Source organism: Larimichthys crocea, chromosome XIII (genome assembly GCF_000972845.2).
Source record: "Larimichthys crocea isolate SSNF chromosome XIII, L_crocea_2.0, whole genome shotgun sequence".
In the NCBI taxonomy this organism is placed as follows: Eukaryota; Metazoa; Chordata; class Actinopteri; family Sciaenidae; genus Larimichthys; species Larimichthys crocea.
Window position 1 is genome coordinate 16,498,426 of NC_040023.1, and position 13,750 is coordinate 16,512,175.

General features: G+C 39.7%; 1 protein-coding gene across 1 annotated transcript; it reads left to right on the top strand.

Annotated features, from left to right (window-relative positions):
* The first annotated feature begins 49 nt into the window (after positions 1-49).
* Positions 50-13,645, top strand: nbn (nibrin). The gene is made up of 17 exons (XM_010736041.3): positions 50-241; positions 2,240-2,361; positions 4,272-4,399; positions 4,493-4,652; positions 4,755-4,858; positions 4,952-5,069; positions 6,254-6,444; positions 6,560-6,660; positions 6,759-6,924; positions 7,005-7,213; positions 8,003-8,171; positions 8,659-9,310; positions 9,400-9,477; positions 9,921-10,067; positions 11,066-11,179; positions 11,259-11,308; positions 12,640-13,645. Exons 1-17 carry the CDS (start codon positions 211-213, stop codon positions 12,671-12,673), a joined length of 2,574 nt encoding a protein of 857 aa, XP_010734343.3. The 5' UTR covers positions 50-210; the 3' UTR covers positions 12,674-13,645.
* The last annotated feature ends 105 nt before the right edge of the window (positions 13,646-13,750 follow it).

The following is a 13,750-nucleotide window of genomic DNA, read 5'->3' on the forward strand; positions in this document are numbered from 1 at the left end:
ATTAATAAATCATAGCTGCATGAAATCTGACCGCATGAGGGACTTTTATTTTGAAACGGAAGCAGCGTCGCAGGGTTTGCGCGTCAGTCCGTGGCGCGCTGGTAGTTGTTGTTGTTGATGGACTAAAAGCTGAAAATGTTTCCTCTGCACTGACTCTGACTGGTTTTTGAGTTTTTATGAAGAAGCATCCAAACAAAAGAAGTCAGTGAAATGTGGATCCTGACGCCGCTGCAGCCTGGAGGTAACTCTAACTCATTTCAAAGCGAGCTAACGCAGCTAACGAGTTAAAGTTTGAAGCTTTAATGTTTTTTTATTATTATAAAAACACAATAACTCTGTGCATGAAGCCTGTTTGCCACTGAGCTGTCAGCTGAAGTCAGATATTTCTGTGCTGGATGCACGTGTTTATAGGTTTCATTTCATGCTGTGGGTGTGTTTCACATCGTCACATGTGCAGCTTAATTTAACAGTAAAATAAATAAATACTTTTAGAAATGTCTCCACATTTTCAGACACATTATAGACACCAGACATATAAGTATGCAGTGCAGGACAGATTATCTTTAGATATTATTTAATTGAGTCATTTTGTTGTTTCCAGCTTCTCCAAACTGTGTTTTTAATGGTTTCTCAAATATTCTACATTTGGACACAACATGTTTTAGATGCTTTACTTCTGGTTGGACAAAACTTTTTAACACATCACCATGGACGCTGCTGTGGAAGTTTTGGATAAAGCCTGAGACCACGATTAGTATTAATGAGAACTTTATTCTTGGCCAAGGAGAGACAACAAGAGTCGCAAAGTTCTCCCTGCTGCTAAAACATTTATCTGCTTCTTTTGTAGGCATTTCCTTCCCCTCCCTCTCCTCTGAGGTCTTCAAAGGAGAGACCCTAACCCTAGGAGGGTTACCCTCGTAAATATCTGCTTTACTCCCCCTTCCACACTGTGGCTGGTATCAACATCTGCCAGGACACAAATCAAACCATCAGGAGGCCGTCTCCTGAGTAGGACAAAGTTCATACAAAGCTAATCACTGAGATATAAATGTAGACTAAAGGTTACAAAGATTTTTTTTCCACTACAACACCATGAACAATTGTTTAATATTTTAAACTTTAAAAAGATTAATTACAGAAATAAATAATTGGAAACGATCATCGCCTGCACCTCTGCTGATCTTCCTGTTCCTCATATGCAGATTAGATCAGATTAGTTAGCCTGCTCATCATTACCATGTCTGCATCTCTGTTACAGTCAATTAGATACTACAGAAAATTTGAGTGTAACATGTTGTCCTGCTGGTCATAAAGATGTACATCAGTGCAGTGAAACAGTAAACCTCACTGAGAATTTAACAATTAAACTCAATATAAAACATAATATAGAAGATAATTAATAGATCTAAATTATGTCTTGTGAAAACAAAGTTTATGTCTTGTGAAAACAAAGTTTATGTCTTGTGAAAACAAAGTTTTCATATTGATACCAATGTATCTGTTATAAACAAATATGATGTTAAACTCGGCATATGGACATGTCAGTCTGGCTCCATAAAGGCGGCATTGTGCTGAGCCAGTCATCACTGAATAAGTTTTTGTTTATCAATAAATGCTCTGCTCTCTCGCTGCCATAATTAACAGATTTGCATAGTTGAGTCTGTCGAAGAAATCATCGAGTCCAGTTGAGATGGTTGCTATGGTGGTGTGTGTTTATTAAAAAGCACACCGGCACACTGGTGAGCTGACAAAACACACAAAACATATCTGAGCCAGTGAGTTGACCCAAGGCAAATGAAATGGAGCACTTTTACAGAATTTGCATTAAGACCTGAAATTCAAGTCAAGCAAACAAATAGACAGGTGGCAGAAAGGACACATATTTAGCATGTGTTGTGACAAGGCCTAAACATTAGGGGGCTGGTAGACGTTACTAGACGTCACCTGATTAGCGAATCTGCACTGTCCCCAGCGTGTATTGTGTTGATCAAGGATCCAACCCAGTACAGGCTAGAAGCTTCCCCTAGTCATTACTTGATTCAGTAAGTTTAAACTATGTTAAATGTGTATTTTCTTCATCAATTCCGAGTGCTGATTCAAACATATTGTTGTTTTCAATTATTAACAGGTTTATGGAAAGAGGATCGGTCCACTTCATTTAAGATTCCTAGTAAGCCGATGCATTTGTAAACCACAGTTAGATTGCGGGTTTGTGACTGTGCTTCTCTGTCAATCACAGGTGAGACCCACTATCTCCTCTCCAGTAAAGACTATGTGGCGGGCCGCAAGAACTGTGACATCCTCTTACCCAGCGACCAGTCCATCAGCAGGGCTCATGCTCACCTCACTGCTACTGACCAGGTGAGAGGATGACGGGAAATTAGCGTATGAGTGTAAACCCTATCATACAGTATCATCGTTCACTTCAGATTGGACTGAATGTGGTCAACAGAATCAGTGTCTTCCATGTTATTCCAAATATATTAGACAGACAAAGTGGACAAAACACTGCATGAGTTTTTTAAAATAAAGATGTCAAGTATAAAACAACTCATTAACATTAAAATACCATTATGTTCACAAACTTTGTCAAGTACCAGTGTTTGCTTTATCTGTTCATCGTTAGTTCCCTTGAAAATAGACGGAGGTTAAAATGATACCTCATCTCAGCACAATGACACACTGTGGAAGCTTGGCAAACTTAAGTAGCACATAGAGATCATGCAACAGGATGTTCAGCTGTCATTTGGCACAAGGCAAGAGAGTTAGTTAATCATTTGTGCTCACTTTGTGTGAAGTCGTCCGTGATAGTTTAAGGTGTGTGTGTATTTAAAGGTGGGGTCAGTCATACAGAAGAAAGATAGCAGATCTTAGAGTCAATGGTATGTTTGTCAAAAGTGTCCAGAGATATTTTTTTTTGATACCATGTGTTTAAAACGATACAATCTCTTTTAATTATACATTTGATAGTATTAAATATCAATATTAATGTTAGGAATGAATAGATCATTAATGTTAGATATTAATATGTTATTAAAAAAGGGGATTTAGAATCAGAAGAACATGATCTAGTTCTCTGCTGCAGAGACACAAAGAAACATGATCTGTTATTTGGGGAAGACTCGATCAAAATGCTGATTTTGCAAACATGGAACAGGATCAAGGGACGGTGAACCGCACCCAGCTGGAATCATGTTGGACTTGATTGTCTACATCATAATAACAGTCCTTCTCCATAATACTGCTGTGAAAAAGGAATGTGCAGTTGGTGAAAAGGAAAACAAGGTGAACTGGTTAAGAGTTTGTGAGTGGCCAATTAAAATTCTCAGTATGTGTTAAGTGATCTTTTCTGTACTAGCACTGCAAGCAGTTTAAAAGAAAGAAAAATTCCTTTCCCTTTACACCACCTATTGCATTGTGTGGCTCCCTCTGACTTTTCTTCTCTATTCATCTCAGCGTTTGGCAACCGGACAAACAATCAACTGTCTTTCTCTTGTATGACTGACCCCACCTTTAACTAATGTCATGCAACAAGGCGAGATAACAAAGCTCTCACTCAACAAACCACACAAATAGTAACTTTAAACAGTGACTAATTTAATATTATTACCTCCTGTGTTTACATGAAGTAAGATAATTACATGCAAATTAGATTAGAAAATACTCAATACATAATAAAAACCCACTTTATAATACTGTTCATAAGTAAGTGCTACAGCGCCTATAGTTTGTATATTAGATTGTTTCATCTTAGCAGGTTTATCAGAAAATGAATTTGACCATATCACAGAACGACCCCTTTAATTATGGACCCAGTACATCATTTTATTTGGAGACTATTTGCCTGTGTGATGACACTTCTGCACAGAAGGTGGTGCTATTGTATCAGTCCAACGAAACAAAAACTGAAACTACCAAACTGTGCTTAAGTGTAACCAATGCAGGTCGGGTGGCTGGAGCCTATCCCAGCTGGCATTGGGCCAAAAGCACATAGAAACAAGTGTAAACAAGGCAGTTATATGAAATGGACTTCTCAGAGATATTAATGTGTCCACTATTTAGTTTAGCAATTATCTCTCCGTTAATACTCAAATGAATCTGAATCTGAATTTGTTCTTACATGTAAAGGTTAATTGATTTTGAACTTGGGATATATTTCCATCAAGGGCGAGTTTCTCATTCAGGCATGAATAATTGAACACGATGATGAAGGATAGTTTATTTGACTGATGGACAATTTCACGAGTTGCTCTTACTAATTTTCTTCCTAGACGCTGACTCTGAAAGACACCTCCAAGTATGGTACATTTGTCAACGGCCAACAGTTGACAGCGAACACACCAGTGAACCTGAAGTCCGGGGACAATGTTACATTTGGTGTTTTTGAAAGCAAATTCAGGTATATCACCCCGAAATCAAATGCATCTCTCAGTTAATATGAATTTCATTAATTCTGAACCAATCCTGAATTATTGTCGCTATTTCGTCTCAGTGTGGAGCATCAGAAGCCAGTGGTGTGTTCGTCATGTTTGGACAACGATGGCAAGACATCGCTCACTCAGGCTTTGCTGGCCGTGGGTGGAAAGCTGGTCAACACCTGGACTCAGGACTGCACCCATCTGGTCATGCCCACTGCTAAAGTCACCATCAAGGTCAGGACCAGACACTGTATCCTCATTTAGCACATGTGATGTGTTTGTTTGTCTGTGAAATATGTGTTGATGTGCCCCCTGTCTTTTTTTTTTCCTAATTAGACTATTTGTGCTCTGCTGTGCTGTCGTCCCATCGTGAAGCCTGAGTTCTTCTCAGAGCTCGGCAAAGCCGCTCAGCAAAAGTTACCCCCTCCTAAAGCTGAGAGGTACCATACAGTCCATCCTAGTGTACACATAGTGACAACATTGGAGGCGGCACTAAACCAAACATCTCATCTGTGTTGTTCATTGTTTTTAAGTTTCATCCCTGAGATCGATGAGCCCAGCTTGAGCAAAGAGGATGTTAACCTTGGAGCGATTCCAGTTCGCAAACAGCTTTTCGCTGGAAAGACTTTCATATTCCTCAGTGCCAAACAGGTAAGTCTACTTCTTTATTTGTAACCAGCTGATATTGTTTTCATGCTCAGCAAACCACCAAGTAACTGGTCGTAGAGTAGCAGGATTTCAGGTGAACAGTTATTGCTCTATTAATATCCTCCTCCTCAGTCAGTCAACAATAACAAAACACATGAGACTTATGGAAATGAGCACTTGTTATGGGGTATGCCCCCTCCCCTGATATCCTTTTGGAAAGTCACATGATCTTGTGGGCTTCATGTTTATCAGCTGAACATCAGTTGCCAGGGAGTTGGCAGCCCGGAGATCCTCTGGGAGACCAACTGCTCACTGCCTGTTTTTTTTACAAGAGCTGAAATGACTGTTCTCACAACACAGATGAGCTATTTTATAGATTCAGTAATTAGTTTATAAAATGTAGAAATTAATGTAAATCATCTGTTCTAAATGTTTCTGTTTCTCATCTCTGGTCCAGACCAATATGTCCATTACAATTAACCATAGGAGTAGGTTTCATGGTGTGTCAGCAAGAAATATGAAGAGAAGCAGACAAAGCTTTGCCTTTTTATAACTGTAATCAATTATAACTTTTTATAACTGTAATCAACAAAACAATAGCAAATGAATCAACTGATGGCTGCCATAGAATACCACAGCCATGAATCATCACCTGGATGAAAACCTCCAGATGAGGCCACGTGGAGCAGAGAGCATGTGCAGGTTATGTAACCTCATCAGGGACAGCACTCATCTGTACAGTCCTGATTGGCGTTATTGACACAACAGCATGAAGCAAAGTCTTATGGATGACGTAAACATCTTTCATCTAAGATTGCTTCGACACATTTGTCCATCTTGATCAACTTTAAAGGTTAACTTAAAGCACTATAATGTCTCTTTTTATTTTCAGGGTGTCGTGTTTTTGTCAGCTTTATGATTTAAAAACATTGTTTTTATTGTGATTTATGAAGTGTAAATTTCAATTGACTGTTATTACATTATGAGTGAGTGTTTCTGCATTTCCAAAGCTTGAAATCGGAAGTGTACATGAGAGCATTGCAGAAGATCTCCTGGAACAAGTGCTTTTACGCTAACTGAAATATTTATGGATCACTCAAAGCCTTTAATCAGACTGATATTGGAGAAGGGGAGCTGCTGTACAGATAAACAACCATATAAAATCTCCTCTTCTATGTTGTTTGCAGCTAAAGCGTCTGAGTGCAGCAGTGGGTTTCGGAGGTGGCAGGAGTCAGCTGCTGGAGGAGGGCTCTCTGCCCCGGGATGTGCTGGAGTCTCCACAGAGCTGTGTGATCGATGCTACAACAGGCAGCTCCCAACCTCTGCTTTCTTCCTCCACCACAGAGTGGGCAAACACTGTGAAGAACATTGTTCAAAGGTTTGCACAAACTGCTATTCATCTATAGAAAAGCACTGAAGAGTGAGTTATTGTGCAATTTACTTGTCAAGGTGACTGATTTTTGAACAAATCTCTCTATTTTCCGCCAACACAGAAAAGGCCTTCGTGTCATCGCGGAGTCTGAAATTGGTTTGGCTGCTATCTATGCTTCTTGTGACCAGTACTGCAATCCATCCCGTCTAATAACAGACTCGGGTGGGTGAACACACAGAGAAGCACAGATTGTTTTCTTCTTCCATATCATTTTTCTCTGTGTAAACATTTTTGTTTCTACCTTTTGTTTACGATTCTAGAGTCAGTACCAAAAGTGAATCCCAGAATTCCAAGTGCTTCCATGTCACAGAGCGTGGCGGTGGATGAGACCGTGTTACCTGCTGCATCTCAGAACATCACAGCTTATGTAGCCAACACAGAGCAGTCACAGGGATACCACCAAGCATTCACAGACACGCGACCTTTGTGAGTTTAAGTTGCCCAAACTTTGCACTGTTCTGTTTGTTGTAGAACTCTGTGTCCAATGTTTGTATTTTATTCATCAGGACAGAGCTAAGCAGAGTTACAGGGGTGACGTCGGTTGGAGAGACTCCTGAAAAGAAGCAGAACCAGAACACAAGCCAGCTCCATGGATCTAAACCTGTTGCTCCAAAGACAGCCAGTCAGTGCATTGTGGCTGATACGATGAGCGTGTCGTTCAACACTGTAGAGGACACATACTCCCAGAGGAAGAAGCCAGAGTCCAAACCAACAGGTAGCTGCATTATTGAATTAAAGATGCACCTAATGTCTAATACTCCTAAAGTCTGACACATACAGACACCAGTCCAATACGAGTGTTTCTGTTTCAATTTGAAATCTCTGTTGGATTATTCTGTGTAACAGAAATGGAGCTTTACTGTATCTACACGTCATTTCTTGTTAGATGTAACTGTTCACGATGAGGTCGCTTTGTAACATATCACACCAGACACACTTTTTAGAGCTTATTCAAACAATAAAAATATAATTTGGTTTTCAGCATATTAGCATATCAGTAAATAGTTCCAAAGGGTTTGTTTGCAGAATATATCCGCATTATTTAGGAAACAATGTGTACTGTACCAATTCTTCATGTCAGATTGAGTGCATTCCTACAATGTATCTGGCTCCATTTGTCCGAGTTTACTTTTAGTGTTCTAAATGTATTTTTTAACTGCAGTGAGACACCTAGTTGTTAAATCAATACTTTGTATAAAATAAGTAACTTCTGAGATATATAATGTGTTAATATGGGAGGTTTAGAGGTGCAAGTGGGTGGATTTTGTTACTTTTAGGCAGAGCCAAGGTAGCTTTTTCCCAATGTATTCTGTCTTCATGCTAAACTACAAGGCTACCTACTGCAGACATACTGGGCAGATATGAGAGTATCAATCTTCTCATCTACTTTTCAGTAAGTAAATGTTCTTCCCAGAATGTCAAACTTTGCCTTGATTCACTCATGATAGGAGCATTAGCTGAATGCCTGGAGCAAATAAATCAGTCAGTGTTTTTGCTGTTTCAGGTGCAGGCAGTAGTGGCGTTAGGTCCCAGCAATCCTTCCCCAGGACCAATGGTGGCCCGAAGACACTCCTACAAAGGCAATCTCCTCAGAAACCAAAAAACTCTGCAGAAGCTTCGCCACAGAAACAATCAACTCTGACCAGTTTCTTTCAACCAGTCAACAAGAAACGGTAAACATCTGCTTTTTTAATACTGGAGTGAAATAACGAAGAAGCAGTGATACTTCAATACCTATTATTTATTGAATAAGATGAAAGTTTGGCTCCACTGTGTTAGAATTACATTGTCAGACTCACAATGGACATTAAACAAAATCTAAATCAATACAGCAGATACAGAGATATCATCCTTTTTATTCTATGCATTCTTCTTCCTCATTAAAATGTGCTGCTTACATTACCCATAATACAGCCTGACTGCTAACAGTTCAAAAGATTTGTGTGTGTTATTCTAGTAGCAGCTAATATAGCCTTGAGCCAGATGAGGAGTTGCCAGACCCTCATTTCTCTCCACACCACAGATTTTTTCACATACAGAAGACTTGCAGACAGACTTTAATGTGTAAAATCCCCACATTTCCCTTTAACATAGTACTATCCGGAGAATATTCTTGGCTGTCTGTTCTTACACATCTCTTTGTTTCATCCTCTCGTAAAGGCCTTTGGAAGACGAGTTCTTCTTCTCTGATATGTCAGAGCCAAAACGGCCTGCACTGGAATCATCCGTCAGCACACGGGCACCAAACACCTCAGTCATGTCTAAAGAAACACCCTCACGATCAGGCAGAGTCTCTGCAGCAGCATCAGCATCTGATCTTTTTGGAGGACAGTCAGAAGTTCGGGCAGTCGCTGTTAAGGAGGAGCCACGGAGCAGAAAGAGGAAGGAGATGGAAGAAGAGATACAGATGGATGAACTGGAGTCTATCATGTCTGAGGACATGGACTGCTTCGATGAGCAGCCTTCAATTAATGAAGGCAAGCAAGCACAGCCAATATTGTTTAGTTCAACTGGAAAGAAAGAAGGTTTAGATACTGTGGAGGCTTCATCTTCAAGCAAGAGACCAAGGGTCCACCTCGAAGAAAATGGAACCAACAAAAGGCCACAGCTGGGCCTCGAAACAGAGTCGGGTTCCTCTACTAAGAAAAACAGCCAAAAATCTGAACAGCGTATTGTCTCCATCAAGACAGAGCCAGTCGATCCTCTAGAATGCAGGACAACTTTTAATGAATCCAGCAAACGTCGAGAAGTGCCATCTGCCAGCACGAGTACAAACATCGAACCATTTGAAGATGATGCGTCTTTCATTGAGGTGAGGACTTTAGAAATTAAACTGCCTCAGCATACACTTCTTGTTGTTTCTCTGTTATCACACATTTTCCATCCTTTTTATTCCCGTAGGATCTAGAACTACTTGCAGTAGATATTTGCCAGCCTAAAGAAGAGACCAAAACTGTTGAAATTAAGCAGGAGGTCCAAGTAAGTCCTGTGAAAAAACTTTCTGTTACAGTTTTATCTCTGTTCCTCTCTTTGAATGAAATCCAGTTTCTAGCTAGATGCTTTATTTTTCTTCTATTCCAATAAATTGTGAGGCCAAAATTATCCGCCAACATGTTTATTTTGCAAGTGTAAATTGTCCCACTCAGTACATATTTTTGTGACAGTTCTTTAATAACCAAATTCAAGAGATCCTAACCAACTAATCCTAACAAATGTTTAGTTATTTCATGCATATGTTAAAAAACCAACATCATGTTACCAGATTCTTTATCTCTTCTTTAACAAATATTCACATTGGTACAAGTCAGCTGTTATTTAAACTGCATGAAGCCATAGTGAGGTGTTTTCTTTGATATTCTCCAACATTAATGTATGCTTGAACAGAATATCAAAAGTTGACCTCTTAACGTGCCGTTTTGCAGGAGTCAAAGATTGACGAGGACGAAAACCTTCCTAAAAAGCTGGTGTTAGTGGAGTTTCGATCTCTCACCGTGGGCGCGCCTCCCAAAACCAAACCACAGCAGCCGCAGAACAACGGCTACGCAAAGAACTTCAAATGTTTCCGCAAGGTCAGACAACAATACAATTTACAAATACACAACAGAAACACACTGCAGAGTGCAATTTAGAAACAGTACTTTCATTTAAAAAAAATCTCCCATGAGGCTCTGTGCTGTTGTATTCAGCTGTAATTTTATGTATACCAACGGATGTACTGTAAATAGTTTGTCCTCCATCGCTCCACTTCAGACTCTCAAGTGGATTATTAAAATTAAAAAGCAAAGAATTTATTGTTTTTGTAGGTCCTATCCTTCAATGAAGGCATATTTTTACCTTGTTAAATGACCTATTTTCCCATCAGTCACTGGTGTGCTACCAGTGACTGATTCCTTTTGTTCACTGTGATGAAAACATTAGACTGGAATTGGCCGGTTTTCAGCTTCATCCGCCCTTTCCGCCTTGACTGGTCACCGGCACCAATCGGTCTCATGTATACAAATCTGCGCCAGTCAAATTTACACGCATGCTGCGCTGCTTAGTAGTTTACGTCACATGCACAGCAGACAGTAACCGACTATTGTCACAGCGACACACAGCTAAGGCAACAAGCCCTCCTCCACACGCAGCTCACCCGCTGTTGTGAAAACAGAATCACGCGTGAAAAAATCCGAAACGTGAGTTGTGATTTTTGGTTAAAGTCAACACAGCAGCACAAGGAGAGAAAAGTGAGGACAAAGCTGGTGTGTGGAATTATTATTCATTTTCAGTTCAAAAAGCTCTGTCCAGTAGCCCAACCTGGAGCACTTTTTTATTTTGACATTTGTTTGAGTGGATTGAGAATGTCCTGTTGAGTTTGGGAAAGTTATTTAAGAGTTAGTGTGTTTTATTTTCTATTCTATTCGAGAAAAGTTCTAAAAATGTTTGCGTATGCTGTCAGACTTTCAAAATCAGAAATTAAAATGTTCAACCCCAACATAAAGCACAATAAGAAGTTCCAACAAAGTATTTCTTGTGTAGAGAAAACATTTCTTTCTTTTGGTTTTTCATATAAATTTTCTTGTGACAGAATAACGTTCCAGGCCGAGAGAGGTCATCCCACATTATTGGAGGGTCTGATCTGCTGGTTCACAACAGGGGCAAGAACACTGATCTGGATGAATGGCTGAAAGATGCAGCTGAGGTACGACTGTCTTGTCCTATCTGTCTGGGATCTGTTCGACTCTTACATTCATAATCTGAGCCTGTGTTTGTCTTTTCAGGAGGAGCGTCGAAGCAAACGGGATGAGACTATAGGAGATGACCTCTTTAGGTGAGGCCTCATTTTCTGTAAGATGTGTAGTAACCTTGTTAAACCTTTACAGCTTCCTTAAAAGGTTGTTAGTATGTGAAGACTGGTTGAGTTTCATCTTACCTCTCTTCTGTCATTAGGAAGACAGTGGCTCATTCTTTTATACATCATACTGATTATATTGATCATTTTACTGTCTTCATGCTGCTGTATTTACTGTCTCAGACAGAACCCTCAGCATGACTTATATAGTAGTACAGTTGGGGGTCATTGGTCATCCTGGCTCATCAGTAGATTGTCCAAAATGTTGGACCTGATCCAAAATGCAGTTGACCTGAAGAAACCCGACAGACCAAAAACACAACACAGCAGCAGCAGTATGACTGTCAACAAGCAGCCACAGTTGAAAAGCAGCAATATAATGTCGAGGGTGTAATGTCAGTGAAATACTTAGAAAAACTAATTTAAATAAATAAAGCATACATTGTTTACTTAGGTCATAACTTTTTGTGCTATTTGTTGTGAATTCTGTGTAAAATAATGCAAAACAGAACAATATTGTGGACTAAGCTAAGAAACTATATACAGTTAGACAAACACATTATTGTCTCTTTCTGATTTAAATGTCAGTTAATGGGAGGCAGTTGTTAACTGTTGATTATGTTCATATTCAAGTTGAAGTCGGTTGTTGCTCTTGAATATTGAAACATGGATGAATTAATTTACTGTCTGTTGTGCGAGACCTGTTTGGTCTCTCACAACAGACAGTAAATTAAATTTAAAAAATCAGTCTTCTCAGTCATTATAATCAGGTGCAGACAACATAATTAACTAGAAATTATGGATATGGGACCACTGTAGCTTCAGTCTGACCAATCAGAATGTAGTAATTCTTTCGTCACAGCAGTTGCCAGGGTAACAGAGGTGATGTAACCTGGCACTGCTGTTGCCACCGCCGCCGCCGCTGCTGTCGTGTTTTCTTTGACTAAGCAGAAAAGAGACAGTCTGAGATTGATTTTGTGTGTGTGTGTCAAGGCTGAGCTGTTTGATCACTGAGTCATGCTCAGTCAGTCATGCGTAGCAGGGGGAACAGACTCCGCTGCTAAGAAAACACTGCGGTATTTTTTTGGTAGGTCTAAACGACGTTTCCAGACGTGGTTTATAGGAAGTCTGTTTGCTTTAAGCTGTTCAAACACTGTCCGTGTTTTACAGCGCTTAATTTGGGCTGTTTTTTATTGTTTGTTCAAAATGCCGCTAAGGACATTGAGGAATGATCCATGAGGAATGTTAAAAGCCCATCCTGACATGGGCAGACTGATGAGATAAAATCTTTTGTGTGTGTGTGTTTTTAGGTATAACCCCACCAAACTGAGCAAGAGAAGATGAAATACCTTCATCTTGACGTCCTACAGTGGGAATTCAGACTCAGGAAGTATGTCAACCCATCAACGCTGTATGAAAAGGACTCCAGAAATACTTTGATAGATAGCTCTTGATGTCTGTATTTCAATTATGTTGATGAATACTTCATAATTGCTAAAATGCGTAATGTTTTGTTCTGCTGTTCTTCCTGTTCTGTCTATAATTGTCTTCCTACTCTTTACTAATTAAGCCACTGACAGCTTGCAATGTAACAAAGCAGTCTCGTGTTCAGAGATTTTTTTCTCAAAGTTTTTATTCCTCAATAATAAAAAAAAAAGTGGCATACAAAACATTAAAAACTCTTCAGTTGTACAAGAGAGGATTCAAACTCTACATGCTGAAAGCAGCTATTCCATCGTTTTAAAGTTAAGACCAAATGTGTTCCCTGGTTTTAGCTAAACTAGAAACTTAAATGGGATTCAAGTTGGCTTTTTCTTCAGTGATCTCCGATGAGCCAACCCTAGAGGCACTTTTGCAGAAACTGTTCGGATAAGTAGTTGTCATGCTAAAACAGCTCTGGGCCTTTCTGTGCAGATGGGTGAACCCCCCCACCTGTCCCTTCATATTCAAGGCATGTGCCACGTATGAGTTGGGAGTTGACTCAGCATTCAGCATGAATTGTGCAATAAAAGTCAAAGTCAAAGTTTTTTTCATGGGTAGAAGAGTGCCAAAAGGAAGGAGGAGACTGGGCACAGATATTGGATTATTTTGCTTATTACTTACTGATAAAAGCTCATTTTCTGCTACTGCTACTTGAAAACGATACAAATCTGTACTCAAATGTAAGAGTACATGGATGGACACAGTAAATCTGTCTATGCTTTGTTAAGCAAACAGATTGTACTTGGAGTTGACAGTGTTGTCCAATCTGGATGTAACAGGATCATCTTTCCTTTAAGTAAATAAAAAACAAATAAATAATAAGTGTTATCTCCACTTTTGAGTCGCCTTGTCTCCTCTGTAATCCTTTAATGAACTGGCTTAAAACTCTTCCCACATCTGTCCACGTCCGCACTTTTCTGTCTTCTGCTCGCAGCTGCT

Excerpts from the sequence above, each read along its gene's own strand:
- nbn (XM_010736041.3), top strand. The coding sequence starts at position 211 with ATGTGGATCCTGACGCCGCTGCAGCCTGGAG. Across the intron at positions 5,070-6,253 it reads TATTCCTCAGTGCCAAACAG|CTAAAGCGTCTGAGTGCAGC; the intron begins GTAAGTCTACTT and ends TGTTGTTTGCAG. Across the intron at positions 7,214-8,002 it reads GCCAGAGTCCAAACCAACAG|GTGCAGGCAGTAGTGGCGTT; the intron begins GTAGCTGCATTA and ends TTGCTGTTTCAG.